This window comes from Gymnodraco acuticeps, unplaced genomic scaffold (assembly GCF_902827175.1).
Source record: "Gymnodraco acuticeps unplaced genomic scaffold, fGymAcu1.1, whole genome shotgun sequence".
In the NCBI taxonomy this organism is placed as follows: domain Eukaryota; kingdom Metazoa; phylum Chordata; class Actinopteri; order Perciformes; family Bathydraconidae; genus Gymnodraco; species Gymnodraco acuticeps.
This window is the reverse complement of record NW_022992265.1, coordinates 501,153-518,039: the sequence shown is the minus strand read 5'-3', so window position 1 is coordinate 518,039 and position 16,887 is coordinate 501,153. Positions and strand designations below refer to the sequence as shown.

General features: G+C 41.0%; 1 protein-coding gene across 1 annotated transcript in view; it reads left to right on the top strand.

Annotated features, from left to right (window-relative positions):
• traf4a (tnf receptor-associated factor 4a) overlaps nt 1-16,102 on the top strand; it is a 36,757-nt gene extending 20,655 nt beyond the window's left edge. The window contains exons 2-7 of the mRNA XM_034207048.1: nt 6,209-6,260; nt 9,396-9,500; nt 9,625-9,786; nt 10,745-10,906; nt 11,564-11,719; nt 13,228-16,102. Coding sequence (XP_034062939.1) covers nt 6,209-6,260; nt 9,396-9,500; nt 9,625-9,786; nt 10,745-10,906; nt 11,564-11,719; nt 13,228-13,860 — 1,270 coding nt within the window. The 3' untranslated portion in view covers nt 13,861-16,102. The remainder of the gene's footprint in view (nt 1-6,208; nt 6,261-9,395; nt 9,501-9,624; nt 9,787-10,744; nt 10,907-11,563; nt 11,720-13,227) is intronic.
• Nucleotides 16,103-16,887: the final 785 nt, after the last annotated feature.

Sequence of the window (16,887 nt, the reverse complement as noted above, 5' to 3'; positions counted from 1 at the left end):
GCCAGACATCCACACACACACACACACACACACACACACACACACACACACACACACACACACACACACACTCGTAGTAGTGCCTTTCAACAACTTGCATCATTTTTCTCCTGCCTTGGCAAAGAAACACAATTAAAAAAAAATAGGGTTCATCTGGTTGGGAAAAATAGAGATTTCAAACTGCACCATAAAGTTTAACTGCTTTATTTATATAAAAAAGGGTATAATCACCATTAGAAGTGCTATAATTTTCCACCTGTCTTTTTAGGCTTGTCTAACACTGAGTCATATGTAATTTATTTCTGTCGAGTTGAGGACCATGACCTGCAGACTGTCAGCGATTGTTGCTTTCTATGAAACAGCTGCCACTGGCTGTTAGTGACCAGCAGATGAAGAAGAATAGGATTTTACAGGTGTCATATTCAGGACAGGCGTGCACTAAACTCAACAAGCAGGTTCCTGAAAGCTATCAAGCTCTTTCTTTTGGAGAGAATGTAAATGATGTATAAGGTCTGTTTCATTGAATTTACGGCCTTTCCTTTGATAGAAACATATATTTATCAGGCGCCTGTGACACACTTAATCCCACCGGACTAATATTCATCAGACGACCTCTGTGTTTGGTAAAAATATGGTCTGTAATTAATAATAACATTTATAATTTACAAGAGAAGGACAGAGCAGATTGGAACAAGATTTAGCACTCATATGACCTCGATCAATTTCAATACAATTGCAGCAGGACGGCAGGTTGTACTCGTCTCATAAAACAGAGAAGATGATTTAAGTATCCACTGTTTAACTGGCTGAAAGGCTTCGCTGGCAGCTCAATTAAATGACAAAAATAAGGGAATGTTTGGGTTTTTTAACCAAAAGTAATTTCACAAAATTCAGCCCCTTCCTTTCCAAAATATTTCCGGTATTTTAGTGTTCACTAGAATAAATAACCTACAGGCTGAGCTACAGTAGGTGTCAAATAAAAAATCAAGTAGTTTTTTATTGTGTTGGAAGCTGACATATTCATAATTATCAGCATTACCTCTCTATTAGAAGCGGCCATAGAGAATGTCCACAACTAATGTGTGGTCTAGCAAACCGCAGGTATTGACACTTTTTCTTGTATTAAATCCCCCACAAGAAGCTGTCACAGCAGCTCTGAGGGTATATCCCACGCAGACAGCCTGTGGGGAGCAGGTGAATCACCTGTGGGCAGGTGCATTATCACACTCTGTGAAAGTAGGAGTTTCTCCTCCCTTTTCAGATAACTGAAAAGGCTGCAGAGAGCTCGGACCAATGCCAAATCAGCCGTGGGCGAAGGAAGCTCTACATTTGCAGCGTATCGGGTTTCACAGGTGGAGACAGCCCACCTGCCCTGTCACTCGACCTGGTTTAAGAATCGCTTTAGTCAGCAGCTCACATGAGGGAGTTAATCTAGTTGTAAGAATGTGAAGGAAGAGCTTCTGCAGCTTTAAAGTCCAGGTAGAGAGAGCACGTTTTTCCAAGGACGGATTGTCAGACTCAGTTTGTTTAAGTACGACAGCCTATACATAATGTGATTGACAAAATACACTTTACAGAAATATGATGGTATACTAAATTAGTTTTTTCCTCCACTGAATACACTATTGTTTTAAATGTAACTGAGAGGCAGATCCTCAATTTTCATTTGGAATCAATTAAAACAACGTGTGGGTTGTGGTGAGACAGCCCCAAAGGCAGCTGGGAAAACATTAAAACAATCTATTAAATCTTTGGAAAAACATTTGCTTCCTTTTTGTGAAGTTTCCATAATTAAAGTGGCAGTAGCTCTCTAAAGTCACACGTCATACATAAATTCAATGTTGGTACAAAACTGCTGACTGTGATTTCCTCTTACTCAATTCCAGTTGGCAATATGTAATGAACACAGTTTACTTTATATAATATAAGTGTGGACTGGGTTACACTGGTCTCAAAGATTTGTTTCCATATCACAAGTTGTATTCTGCTTGGTATAATACATTTCCATGTAAGTTTTATACAGTGTATAAGCCCAAAAAAACTAGCAAATTCTTCCATTTCAGAAGATGAAGGCAAGATTTGTATTTGTAATGTCTCTATAATATCTGAACTCATTGTTCAAAAGAGAAGTTGTAAAAGAAAAAAGTCATGACTTCACACAGTCCATACACACACACACACACACACACACACACACACACACACACACATGCACACGCATACCCACACACACTGTAAACCAGATGGATTTAGGGGGATTATAGCAACTCTATCTGAGATAAAACAAAGTTCCTGTTTTCTCTTCAACTTCCTCACAGGAGAAGCCGGGAGTTTATTTTCAGCTTGGAGACCGAGAGCCTGAACAGAGGGCGCTGGCGGAATTTAAAGTTTTGTTTGTGTACATATAAATTAATCCTGGTTATAACTTGAAAAGACAAAAAAGGTTGAGCACGAGGATGAACATAAAAGCTAGTGGTGAGCTCCTGCAGGAAATAAGCGGGCAGTTCAGTAGAGGCTCCTCGATGCTATCTGAGAAAATAGCTCGTGTGACAGAGGTCTGTTTGGAGTGTTAATGTGCCACAGACTTGCACTCTCCAAAGACCTCATGCTTTGGATTTAGTTTGTTTAGTGTCTCTCAATAGCCCTGCCCTCCACATAGCAAACACAGGGAGGTTTGTTCAGGAGTCCCTCTGTTAGTTAATATAAAGCAGCTTTCAAGGTCACTGTCACCAGCCTGGGCGCTCTGTGTGGCCCGCAGAAAACAAAAAACTCCATTCTGCATCGGTGAGATTAAACCTGAGGGATTTGTACTTCTCACCGCCTGACGGTCAGGAGCTGAGCACAGAGTGACGAAGCATGTTGTGGCGGCTGTCCTCGTGGTATCGTCTGGATAAATGGAAGGCTGTTTAATCTGCGCCTGCAAAGAAGATTTGAGAGGGGCCAATAAGAGGGGAGAGGGATTTAAGGTCAAATGCAATAATAGGTTTGACTAGTTTGTGCATTGCTCCTGCACAGTGAGTGTTTTTACTAGTTAACACAATGTGATAATGCGTGTGCCCACGTCTGACAGTGAATTGGAGGTGATTTAAACATGACCGTCCCCGCAGCTGTTGAGCATCGGCTGCTCTCACAGACAGAGCGGAAAGAAGGAGGCGATAACATTTTAATGAGGTGATTGCATTATACTGTATGCTGTCCGGACTCAAGCTGCTCCCCTGTGACATCCTAACGCGACACTAAACACTTGTTTGTCGGCCGCTTACCCTGGATGTTCGCTGACGAGGGTGTGAACTGTGGTCTGTGATCTAAACATTTGTGGGAAACTTGTTTTAAAAGAGCCTGGCTGTTTGTGAGGTGCAAGTTCCCACTTGCAAGGATGTACACACAGTTTCCCCTTTGGGCTTTGTGCTACAGTTGTGTTCATCATTTAATGAGTGCATTAGGGCTACAACTAACGACTATGCCTACGGATTAACATATTTTATTTATACGATTAATCTACAGCCCAAGTGACAACTACAGATGAGTCTTTTAGGCTGGCCAAAACACAGTTTAAAAATAATAATACAAATAATAATCTCAAATTAGGTCATTTTAGAAACTGGAATCTCAAAATATTTGGCCTGATAAAGGAAATATATTATATAATTAATCAATCAACAACATTGCTTTCTGTCGTGTTCATCAACTAATTGCTTTACAAATGATTCAATAAACGTTGGCATTGAGTCAAATTTGTGATTTAGAGTGGAAACAATTAGACAATCAATCGATTATTTTATCAACAGCCAAATTAATTGGAAACCATCCTGATTATCTATCAATCCTTTCAGTGAGCAATGTGCATCAAAAGACTAAGACTCATGCAGCTTTTCTGAGTTTATTAAATCACAGAACACTGAAAATATTTGAGTTTCAGACAAAATATTTAATATATATCTTTTTGAAAAACTAAGCACTATATGATATTCAGTTATATTTTGGGCATGTTGCTCTCTAGTCCTTTTTTAGAAAGCCCTCGATAGTCATATAAGATGGATGTAATTGAACTGGAGCTGCGTTACACATCGGCCCAGCCTTACACTGCTAATGTGCTGTCACAAAGCGGCAGTGAGTTCAACTCACAAGCGACCAAGAGAGTGGAGCGGCATTATCAGCAGTGGGGCCAGAACACATGACTGTGTGGCTCCTGGAGCTTCTCTGCGTCCACGGAAGGAATCATCCTGACAGTCTGTGACTTGGCTCTTTTCGCCTGTCTGCCTCTCTGTGCGTCAGACACGGGGCCCGAGCTGGAAGGGGCCCCTGGCTGTCCCCCTGTCCGGAGCTGAGAGCCTGTCGCTTCCCATCTCCTCTCGCTGCGTGGTCGCTGTGCTCTCTACACTCAACAATGTGAGATGATTCCTGGGTGATGGCGATGAGTACTGTAAATGATTTCACACTACACGTGAGATGCTGACTATGCTCTCTCAGTCTAATCGATTGACCCTCTTTTACAGCCCTTTGTGGCTTGTTAATTGGTCTCCAGCACCCTGCTGACACAGTGACCCTGATGGAGAAGAATTACTGCTGTCTCGTCATGCATTAACCTCCCTCTTCCACCCCCCTCATTTTCATCAACCATCCCTCCCTCTCAGGCCTAACCTCTGTTCCCATCCCCCCCCCCCCGGCAACACACTCCCTGGCTTAACAGCATCTGTGTGGACGGGGCCATGTGCACATGCACCCCCGTCCTGTCACATGTTGCTGTTCCTCTGGGGGCTGCGGTCAGGTGACACTGCAGCCAATCAAACACTGAGAAGCACACACTGACTGTTGTCCCCTAATTAGTTTAATATAGGCATGGTCGGGGTTAAGAGAGGCCTCTTTTCATGGGGGGTCAGATCAAGCCTCAGGCCTTGGGACTTTTGAACAAAAACACACTTCCTTGCATCTCTGTTGTCTGCAGTTTCAGTACATTTCGTGTGAAAAACAAAATATGTAAGGGGTCTCAGCTGCTGCGAAAGATAATTTTCCTCATCAACAATCATGCTATAAATCTATAAATTGTCAAACTCTTCAGAGGTCCCCACAATTCTAAAGTTGATATCTTGTTTTGTCTGACCAACAGTCCTGAACCATGTGTTAGTTTACTAGCACCTAAAACAGGAAGGAGTTGAGAATGAATGTTGATATGATTTAATAGTTTATAAAAAATATACAAATATTTGACCTGTAAATGAAGACCTTTCGAGAGCCTCTCTGATCCAGAAACAGCAGGGTGCCGTTACACTGCTGACATCTCCAGAGATTAGACATGATTCCCTTTTCTGCGTTTTTTAAGAAACCTTTGTGTGTGTGGATGGTTTCCCTGTGCAGCTGCAGGATGCTGTGTAGCGGCTCACCCCTGGTGCCTCCATTATTTAAAAGTGTGAATATTTCATGATGATATCAGGGTGGGGACGTCCTAATGAGCCACTCGCACATTTGGCCCTAAAACAGGCCAGTGAGGGCTCCTCTGTGGCGCCACAGTAACTCAGTGGGGGCTGTTATAAAGTCTTATTTGGGGATTTAACTGCTCGAGGAGAACATTTAAGAAAATAACAACATTTCTGACTCTCGCACCAGCATCTCGTTGTTTTCTTCCTGAGGAGATTTGACTCTCCCTTTTTCTGTGGAAAACAAGCCTGTTAAATCTAGCTCATTGTAATCTAGACTGTGAAACAAGGGCATACATTCAAAACTGACTCTGAGAAAGAAACTATAAATGTAGCTATGACCCGTATCATCAATCATCTCTTTATAAATAATGCCATCAGGCTCCAACTTGTAGTTTTGTCTTCTCTGGTATTAAAAATCTGTGCAGACGTTTACTTTGAGGTAGAGATAAAAGAGCCTATGTATATTAAAGCCAGAAGTTCAAAGATCTGACTTCATTGTGCAGTGCGTGTTTGTACGTCATAGAGGTGAGTCAGAAAACTTCTCAGATTAAGTGTTTGAAGAGACATAATAAAACACAAGGCGATGCAGCGCTGCTCTTACAGCCTGTCAAATACTTTTTGCTTCACTTGTTCTCAGTCAGGGTCTGTGATACTGATCTCACTGAACACTGATTGTGATTTAAAAAATGGCTGACTGTCCTTTTTGAGTCTCTTTCTAACAGTTGTTGTCTGCAGTCATGCTTCATTTAAGTGATTCCACTAATAACAAGTTTTCTGTTGTTTTCTTTCAGTGAGGGCGTCTTCAAGTGTCCGGAGGACCAGCTCCCGTTGGACTATGCCAAGGTACAATTACAATCTAATAACACACTTTTTTCCCTCTCTTTAAAAAATGCTGATTTTGAACAATTATAATGTATTGCACACCATGTCCACTATCTTAGCTAAGCATTTTAGCATGATGAAGTTGGCTATTTGGCAAAAAGTACAGCTGAATACCTATAGATTTGCAACATTTTTGACAAATGTAAGCATTTACCTTATTATGTCGCTTAATAAAAACTATAGAAGGTCATGCCAATCCATCCAGTAGTTGCAGAAATCAGCCCCGAACAAAGTGGTGTACTTTTTTGACTGAATGCACAAAATACAGGATAATACATTTTTAACATTGAAAAAGGCTTTCCAATTTTAATTCCATGACTTGACTTGATGACATTTTACAATAAAAAGAATGAACAACTGTACCAGTGAATCTCTTAATAAGATACAAGCAATAATCCTTAACCTAGAGTCCGGGGTTGTGGTTTATGTCAGTGGGAACAAAACACTGTTCAATTGATTTGAACCACCATTTTGTTTCCCCCGGCCCCAAGTAAATATCTCCCAGGAGAAAATAAAACTGTATTTAGATTTGAACTGTACTCTTTCTCTCTTCGTTTTTAAGAGCCAGTTAGATGAGATTCCGCCCGAGGGGGGAGAAGATAATGACTAACTGTATTCAGAGTAAGAGGATGTGTCCCTCTCATGCGACATCCCAGCTGTAAAGAAAGAGAGGGACTGCAACAAAAGGATAAGGGTTTATTTCTGAACTATGCATCAGAGAATTTAAAACCAACCAACAGTTAATGATCCTCCCTGTTTCTGAGCAGCTTTTGGCATCATTTTCAAAAAAGCTTTATGTATATATCTCCCATACAGTTTGTTAGCATTAGCCTGAGTTAGCTGTCGAGCCATTAACCCGGAGATGCAGCAGTGCAGGTCTGAATGCTGTGCTGAGAGCAATGGAGGCGCCTGTAATAGCAGGGACTTCCCATGGGAAGGATGTGCTCATGGCACACCTGTCAGACATTGTTATTTACCAATGCTCCCAGTCGCCTGCAAATTCCCCATCCTGGTGGTCTACTGTCAGGGTTATTGTCCCGCTCGTTGCACACTGTCCTTCAAAAAAAATGTGCACAAACACAACCTCACTCATTAAAGGACTGTGCTGCTGCTGCTGTACTAGTAGTAGTAGTGTGGGACTAACAATGGCTAAACCAGACAGAATAAACCCCCAAGTTTGAGCTCCAAAGAGCTTAACCCCCCTGATCTGCTTGGGACTAAGTTATTAAAAGGTCATTACTGCAGTCTCCCTGCAGATTCCAAGACTGGAACAATGAGAGAGTGCTTTTAGAGGAGTTTTTTCTCCCTCTCCCTGAAAGAATGTGATTATGGCAGCAAAAAAATGCCTGCCTCCACTGTAAAAGTGCAAGCATCCGTTTTAATGTAAGATATGTTTGTCAAGCGTATTTAATAGATTTACACACATGTTTGGTTTGTCTGAGGCTTCTATTCCCGAGTCAGATAAAGACATATTTTTATTGTAGATTATTTTGATGAATTCACTTTTAATTTGATTGCGATAGCTCCCATGTGTCGGTGCAGTAAAAGGCACATGAGTGCATTGGGGCTTTTACTGAGCTGTTATTTGTTTAGAGGGCTGTTGTAACATTTTGAGGAAGTGGCTTTTCTTGTTTGACCAGTGCTTTGCTTTTGTGACAGCATGGGGGGATGGAAGCAGAGCAGAGCTGTAAATCCTCGGGACAGCGTGCTGTAAAGGAGGATTTGGGGTGTTTGGGCAGAAAAGTGACTCATCCCCATCACTCAGTGACCGAGGAAATATAAATCTTTTCCTCTGCTCCCAGTTTCTCTCAAAGGTCCCATAAACCCACAAACTAACTCATTGATTGTCACTGCAACGACTGCGACGACACATTGATTCACGCAATCTCAATCCATAGTCTATCTTTATGTGAGCCTTAGACATTCAATCTTTAATAAAGTGGTGCGGAATCCAACATGTTATTGTAAAAAAGCATTTAAATGGTTAAGTCAACATCTTGATAAACATACTTTTTACTTCCTGTAGTTTTTTTGGCTCAGCGTGCCTGCCTGTTTGTCAGCAGGATTACTGAAAAACCACACAATTTTTTAAGAAAGGTTGTGGAAGTGTCCAAGTCCTGAGGCAGATACAAATTATGTTTCACTCCTGTTTACATTGTGAGATAGGGCATTTGTGCTGCATTCACGTGAATAATCAGAAAATCAGTTTCCAATTGGGAAGATTCACATGAATGTTCCCAAGAATCAGAACAATTAGGAAGCAGTGGTCGAGGTGTTGTTTAAATGCTCTGAGCAATACAATAATACACATCTTTGTAGCCTCCATGTTGTTTCTACATTACCACTTAGAGCTCATGGTCACACTGTAGTCAGATGAACAACTTCTTAAATTGTGAAATGGGATTATTAAAGGAGCATGTGGATGCAGCATAGGCCTTGGTGGAGGTCAGCGCTCTTACAATTCTAGTTTAACTGTTTTTATAATCATTACAGTTAACTGTTTATGTTGAAAGCATTGTGTGCATTTTGAATTTGCACCCTATTGATATTTTATATTAACTCTCTTTCCAATTTTGTATGCTCCAAAGATTTCCCTCGGGATGAATAAACTCCTATCTTATATATCTTTATTTTCGAGAAACACCAATCAATACCAATCTCAACGCTGTATTGATAGAGGATTTGTTTAGCTTAGCCTCATAAAAGCTGGAATCAAGAGGGCACTGCTAGCCTGGCTATGTCCAAAACACATTTTTAAATAATATGCCTACAAGCGACCCTATAGCTGACTTACTAACAGAATGTAGCTGAATAACATGGACAAATGTGAATTCATGGTTTTAGAACAAGTTAAATGTTAACAACCCAGGGTCAAATACTGCATCGCCATCTTATGTAACTCCAAAAAGTTTCAAGTTTTCATCTCCATCAATTAGCTTTTTAAGCTAATCAAATGGTGCTTCTTTTTGGGGTAAAATGCAGATTCAGACCCATTCACACCTTTGCTGTATGAAAGTGTTACATTAGAGTCTTCCAGCATTGCCTGGTCGGCTCCTGCAGCTGCAGTACTGACTATGTCCTTTTTATTTTGTTCAGATCTACCCTGACCCAGAGCTGGAGCAGCAGATCCTGGATCTGCCCATCCGCTGCATCCACAGCGAGGAGGGCTGCCGCTGGACCGGCCAGATGAAGCAGCTGCAGGTGAGAAGCTTCAATATCCTCTTATTTTATTGTATTTCTTTTTTTATCTCTGCTGCTTATCAAACTGTGATATTTGCGTATTTCCTAACATGTGTGTGTGGGTGTGTCGCTGTGTCTCACCCAGGCCCACTTCTCCACCTGCGCCTTCAACGTGATACCCTGCCCCAACCGCTGCTCAGTCAAGCTGACGCGCCGCGACTTGCCCGAACACCTGCAGCACGACTGCCCCAAGCGCAAGGTCAAGTGCGAGTTTTGTGGCAGCGAGTTCACCGGTGAAGCCTACGAGGTAAACACTCCAAATCTGTTTTCTTTTCCTTTTACAGCTCAGCGAGAACTTGATGTAAACAACCTAGAGTGACGCAATATAGTTTCCATGCCGATTTGAAAGACATCCTTGTGAAATGCAGGAGAGACTAACGCACGCGTGTCTCTATTTTGAAATAACACGTGTTGGTAGAAGAAAAGAAGCTTTGACTGGCTCTGTGTTTTTACAGTGAGAGCGCTGAAGTACCTCAGGGTCTCCTCACTAACACCTCTGTCATTTCCACCGCCCCCCCTTCTGTTTACTCTGGCCCACATGGTGCCTCCTCTGCACGCAGCTACAGCTGCTTTAGTCCACTTATGGCTCTCACATTGGAATTACTCAGTCATCTTTACAACTATGTATCATTCAAAACCTTTCAATACCACTCCAAAATGTTTTTATTATTGATTAATCTGCGGATTATTTTTCCCAATTAAAAGAAGATACAACCAACTCCAAAATCTGCAGCAGCATCATGTTTTATGTTTATATGGATTGATAAATAAATGTTCGGAACTTTATTATAAGGAAGGAATGCTGACTATTTAAAAAGCCCTCAGAGTACAACATTTGATTTGTTTAGTGGGCTAGCCCAACAATGTAGAATAAATTCATTTCATATCAAGCAATATTTTATTAAACAATAAGAAAACTATTTGGTTTACAAATATACATCAGTAAACATCTCATCATAAGATACATTATTTCACAGGTTATTAATTTGTGTATTTGCTAATTTATTTGAAATTGTCCTTAACATAGGCTGGTCAAAGATGCACACGAAGCATCACTGTTTTTTAGAGAAATCTTGTATATTTTGCTCCTTAAAATGACGTTTTGAGCTATAAAAACTGCAGTTTATGTACCGCAATTGAGTAAAGTAGTATTGAATTTATAACCCTGCTTTAAATTGTAATGTCGTGATTCCTCTCTATCTCAGAACCACCAGGGCGTGTGTCCTCAGGAGAGCGTTTACTGTGAGAACAAGTGTGGGGCGAGGATGATGCGTCGCCTGCTGACCCAGCACGGCCAGGCCGAGTGTCCCAAACGCACACAGCCCTGCAAGTACTGCAGCAAGGAGTTTGTCTTTGACACAATCCAGGTCAGTTTCACACAATGTTTTTCACAAGATTCTCAAGGGATGTTCAAATTATGTTATATTAGATAAGTTAAGTATCTGCCACAATAGTCAGTTTTTTGCAAAATGTGTTTTTAGTTGAAATAAAAGGCTTTTTTCGCTCCTGATTTAATGTATCATAAAAAAAGCTCAATATGTACAGTTTAGTGTGTTGGTAGGGCTGCAACATGTCTTTTTTTTAATTTAGTTTTGCAACAATTGGTCAATTAATGTATCACTTCGATCATCAAAATCATAATCTATAGATTCTATACTATTTTGATAATCACATAGTTGTAGAAATGAGAACATTTCTCAGACACCAGGAGCTCTTTTGGCCCGTGAACAATCTACAATGTTCACTTATAATTTAAGAAAAGGGAAAGCAGCATGAAACTCTTAACATTGATTGCCTGATTGGCAAGGGTCCCAACATCTCTCTGCTTCATGTTCAGGTGTTTTCTATATATTCAGGTCTATTTTTACAGCCTCATTTTTAATACCACATTTCTTTTTCTCCTACTCTGAAGGGCATTTTCCATGTGCCACCATTAATCTGCGACCCCACTGTGCAGAATGTGTTATCACCCATGCTGTCAGTCAGCAGTTCACACATTAACACTGTCCCCATCTCCTCTGTAGAACCACCAGTTCCACTGCCCTCGGTTTCCTGTCCAGTGCCCAAACCAGTGCGGCACACCAAACATCGCCCGAGAGGATCTGGCTAACCATGTGAAGGACAACTGCGGCAGCGCGCTCGTTCTCTGCCCTTTCAAAGAAGCAGGCTGCAAACACAGGGTAAGATTAACCTGCATAACTTGTTCTTGTTCTGCTGCTTCTTCTTCTTCTCCTTTTCAACAGTCAAGCTTGTTTGCCTTGTTGTTTATATGCATTCACTTTTATTATGTTTCCTTAAATTGTTGTTATTGTGCCCAAAATAATATTTGTTTCCTCTTTTGGAACATGCCTGTAGGCTCTATTTTAACGAGAGCCACACTTCTAGATTCTGACAGTCCAATTCTGTCTATTTTTAAAACTGACGTCAGTTTAAGAAAATGTGGACATGCTCGAGGGGGGGTGGCAGATGAGCATCATACTTGCTGCGCTCTATTAAGAATTTCAGAGAAAATGGAAACATTGTAATTTACATTTACCAATGGAAATCTGTGAACAAACAAAAAAGATGCGAACAGCCTGGCATTGTGGGAGACTTAATTGTAGTTGAGAGGCTGTGTTTAATAAATTGCATACATTTCCATGGGAGCCTGCCTGCAGACCTCCACTCTCAGGACAGTTCCGGTGCAGACCTCCACTCTCAGGACACCTCCACTGTCAGTACAGGAAGTGACGATTCTGGCGCGTTTTTTTTCCCGCCCACCGAAGGACTCGTTTGATGGAAGTTTTCAAATCACAATGGAGACTCATCACGGAGGTGATGAGTCCGCCCACCGTGCATTTTGGGTTGGCCTTGGTCAAGCCCTTTTGACCCCCCCCAGCCTGGTTCTTGTAAAAGTTTTTCGCTCAAATGACACCATGGAGGAATGTAACGGGAGTTGACAGGGGACTCTGCTCGCCTCACGAGTGCCTATTTTCGGACACTTTTTTTCACTTTTCCCCCGGTTTTTTTTTTTTTTTTTTTTTTGGCTCTTTCACTCGGTTTCTACCGGGGACATTGCCCGGTAGAAACCGAGAAAAGTGGCGCTGTGGCTGTACTGATAGTAACAACAATACAAGGTGTCCGTATATATCTATATATATATATATATATATATATATACATATGTATATAATAAGTGTCACGATCTGTCACGATCCGATTTTATTTTGTATTTGCATGCATTTCCTGTTTGGAAAGTGGCACTGTACTGATAGTGGTGATTTTATTTTGGAATTCTTAGCGTGCACTTCCTGTCATGAGAGTGGAGGTGTCCTGAGAGTGGAGGTCTGCACCTGAACTCTCCTGAGAGTGGAGGTCTGCAGGCAGACCCCTCTCTACATTTCAGATGTTTATCTTTCTCATAAACCTCAGGTTTTTAAAGAATAAATCATGCAACTCGGTCCAATCCTTATTTGATTAAAATATGTAGTTATTTTCTTTGAAAACTAACTAAGAAAAGTATATATTCTATACCATAGACAAATATTTAATAAGGATAAACAGTAGAGGCTCCAATTATGTAAATGTTTGTAAAATAAACAGATACAGATTGTGCTACTTTATATAGATGTGAATGTGACAAAGCTGAATGGATTGTATATATCCTCTCTTATTCACTGTGGTTTTAAATTATTATTCTCTCTGGCAGTGCCCCAAACTGGCTATCGGTCGCCACCTGGAAGACACCACTAAGTCTCACCTGACTATGATGTGCAACCTGGTGGGGCGTCAGCGGCAGGAGATCCTGGAGCTGCGGAGGGAGATGGAGGAGCTGTCCGTCAGTCACGACGGCGTTCTTATCTGGAAGCTCAGCGACTACTCCCGCAAACTCCAGGAGGCCAAAATCAGGAGCAACCACGAGTTCTTCAGCCCGCCCTTCTACACTCACCGCTACGGCTACAAGCTGCAGGTGTCCGCCTTCTTGAACGGCAATGGCAGCGGTGAGGGCTCCCACCTCTCCGTCTATATCCGCGTTTTACCTGGAGAGTACGACAGCCTGCTGGAGTGGCCCTTCTCCTACAAGGTGACTTTCTCCATTATGGACCAGAGCGACCCGTCACTTTCCAAACCCCAGCACATCACGGAGACCTTCAACCCCGACCCCAACTGGAAGAACTTCCAGAAGCCCAGCAGCACCCGCAACTCGCTGGACGAGAGCACCCTGGGCTTCGGCTACCCCAAGTTCATCTCTCACGAGGAGATAAAGAAGAGGAATTACGTCCGAGACAACTCCGTCTTCATCAAGGCTTCAATAGAGATTCCCCAGAAGATAATGGCTTAAGATCCTACCTTTGTTTTCTTTTTATAAAGGAGAAAGATGGGTAAAGACTGGAACTGAGACACTTAACTTTGAAAACTTCTACATACTTACCCTTTAGATACTTTCGACCCTTACAGCCTCTCCACTACAGAGCTTGAATGGAGTCTGTTAGGCTGGCTGAGCTGACTCGGAGGACTTTGATGTATCACAGAGGAGAAAGTGGTCGGCAGAACCATCACTCTCTGCTGTTCCTTTTTTATTACGTTTTTTTTATCTGTTTGCTGACCTTTTATCACAGTCTACAACAAAAAGCCTTGGAAATCAAACAGTGCCTAGAGAGTTTATCTTAAGTTATATTTTTGTTGTTATTTCTGCAGTAGCCTACATATGTTAAAGATTATGGAAAAGATATTGAAAAAAGGTTGTGAAGGGCTTCTGTAGAGAGAAAGTTAGAAGCAGGTGAGAGATGTTCCGTTCGGATGGTCTGAAGAAGCTGGAGCTCAGCAGACTCAAGCTCGAGCCCAACTGCCTTTTGTTTACATGCTCATACAGTATACTCCCACTGATCCCTGAACAAACACACAGCCCTTGCTTAGAGACTGCTCGTTTGTGTACACAAATACATTGAATTGATTAGATTCAACCTTGGTCATTTTTAGTGTTTTAAAAGGAATAGTATTATCTTTTGGTTTAGTTGAATGAGAAGATCAATACCACTTTACGACCAGTAGCCTGTTAGCTTGGCCTAGTATAAAGACTGGAAATAGCAAGGCTGGCTTTTTCCTAAGGTAAAATAATAATACATACAAAAGTATTTACATGCAGAGCCAGGCCATCTGTTTCTAGATGTTATGCTAGGCTAAGCTAACTCGCTGAAAGATATGTGGTAACAATTTTCATATAAGCGAATAAATGTAGCATATTTCCCAAAATGTCAAACTAACTCAAATTAAACATGCCTCTGCTGATGCTGAGAAAATCCTAAAACTGTCTGGCTTTTTAAACTGCATACACCAAAATGCAACTGTCAAGCTCAACTGAGGCTGTTTAGGTTGACAAGCTACAGATCTGTTTCTTCTAGTTACCTGCTCCCTCACAAGAACTGTCTGTGTTTGTCCGTAGTTCTACCCAGTCGTAAATAGCAGCAGGAGCGTGCAGATGTACCAAACACACACACTTGATAGTGACCCTATGATGCTTCGTATTTGTTTAAAAGTCCACCAATAGGGGAAAAAAGCACCTTTCGATGGTCGTTGGATGAGCAGAGCAGACAAAGAGGCCAGTTGTCCAAGTACACGCGCATTTAATAGTGAAGGAAAAGCCATGTGGCCTTTTTATACAGTATGTCTTCGCATGAGGGTTTTAAGGTGTGCAGGGCGACATAAACACATGCATGCTACCACCTAGACCACATTTTTGTACTGTAACCTGTATTCTTGAATCCTCTCCCATTGATGGCTAATATGTCTCTTTTTTTGGACTGTTTGAAAGTTGACAAAATGTCAAAAAAGTTTTGTTTTTTATATATACAGAAAATGTGAACGCTGTCGGTAATATAACCTATAAAGACAATGAACACTCGTCTGTGAAGTGAACTGTTTTACAAGCCCGCACATGGGTGGTGTACTTTTGGAAAAGATAGTAACGGTTTTCTGCAAATATGTGGGTGTCTCGGGACTGACTACACCTTTTGTTGTTACCATGGTCCCCTGTGTGTATCTTCAGCTCAACACACAATGTTGCAATGGAAAGCATTTGGAGGGATGTGTGCTACACCCGTCTCCGTCACAGCACCATCAGACAGGTGGAGGACTGATGATATAGTACACTACAGTCGTATGTGAATACTGATGTAAAAATGCAGAAGCACATTCTGTCATTTTATTATTATACATGGAACAATTCCTTATTTCTTGTCATAATACCAGCTGATATTTTACAGTGATTTAAAGTGAGAAGATACAACTTTTTTGTAAGATTCTGTATTTTAAAAAATACTTGGCTGTTTTATACAAACGCTTTTCGTTGGAGAGTCGGGGTCGACTTTGGGAATTTTCATACCCTTTTGTCTCTTTGGACATATGGATGATTTGTTTGTACTTGTGGTTTGAGCCTCACATATTCTGTCTGTATTATTTCCTCTTAAAAGTATTTATTTTAAAGAGCCTTCATGTGAGTTTTCACAGATGGCACAAATTCTTTAATATGTTGATTGATGAGTGCTTGTCAATTTCTTAAATGAAATAAAATACCATATATTATAGTTGTGTTCACTTTTTAAACTTTTTTTTTGAAATCCTCAAAAGCAGATCAAATCAAATCAAGTTTTATTTATATAGCACATTTATAAACGATTTCTGGTCGAGCCAAAGTGCTGTACATATAATAAAAATAGCCTACAGTAGAGACACTTTACAGCAAATACAACCGCACAGATTGTTCAGAATATCAGTATGAGAAAAAAGACACCCTCTATCCTTAGACCCTCACATCGTACAAGGAAAAACTTCCAGAGAAAACCCACAGTTTGATAAAGGGATAAAGATTCTAGATGATACGTTTAATGTAAATAAATAAACCCTGAAATAAATCTTGAATCGGAGGAAATGTAAAACAAGCGCCCCTACACAGACTTGATGGTGGACAAAAACATCCTTGGGATTTTAAGCAATAGTACGGACTCTTAAAGAACACATTCACAACTTTAAGTTTGTCTTACATAATATCCCATACTGCACAGCACATACTATCTGACAGTAACTAGATACTTAACTGACCTGGTTATGTTAACACCTGTGGAAGTGACTGGATTTAGGGGCACTTGACGACTTTAACCTGCACTTCCATAATGTCCGGGGAATTTAAAAAGGGGTTTAGTAAAGTAACACAAGCAGGAAATCTTGACCGAAGTCCCTAGTATGAGTAATGCTCAGTAAAGCCTGGATTCTACACTTCCCACAATGCAGTTAGATCTTATGTTAGACCCTCCCTGTTTGATTTATGAATATCTGTCTATTTGCACATTTTAAAACAATATTTCCGTTAAAA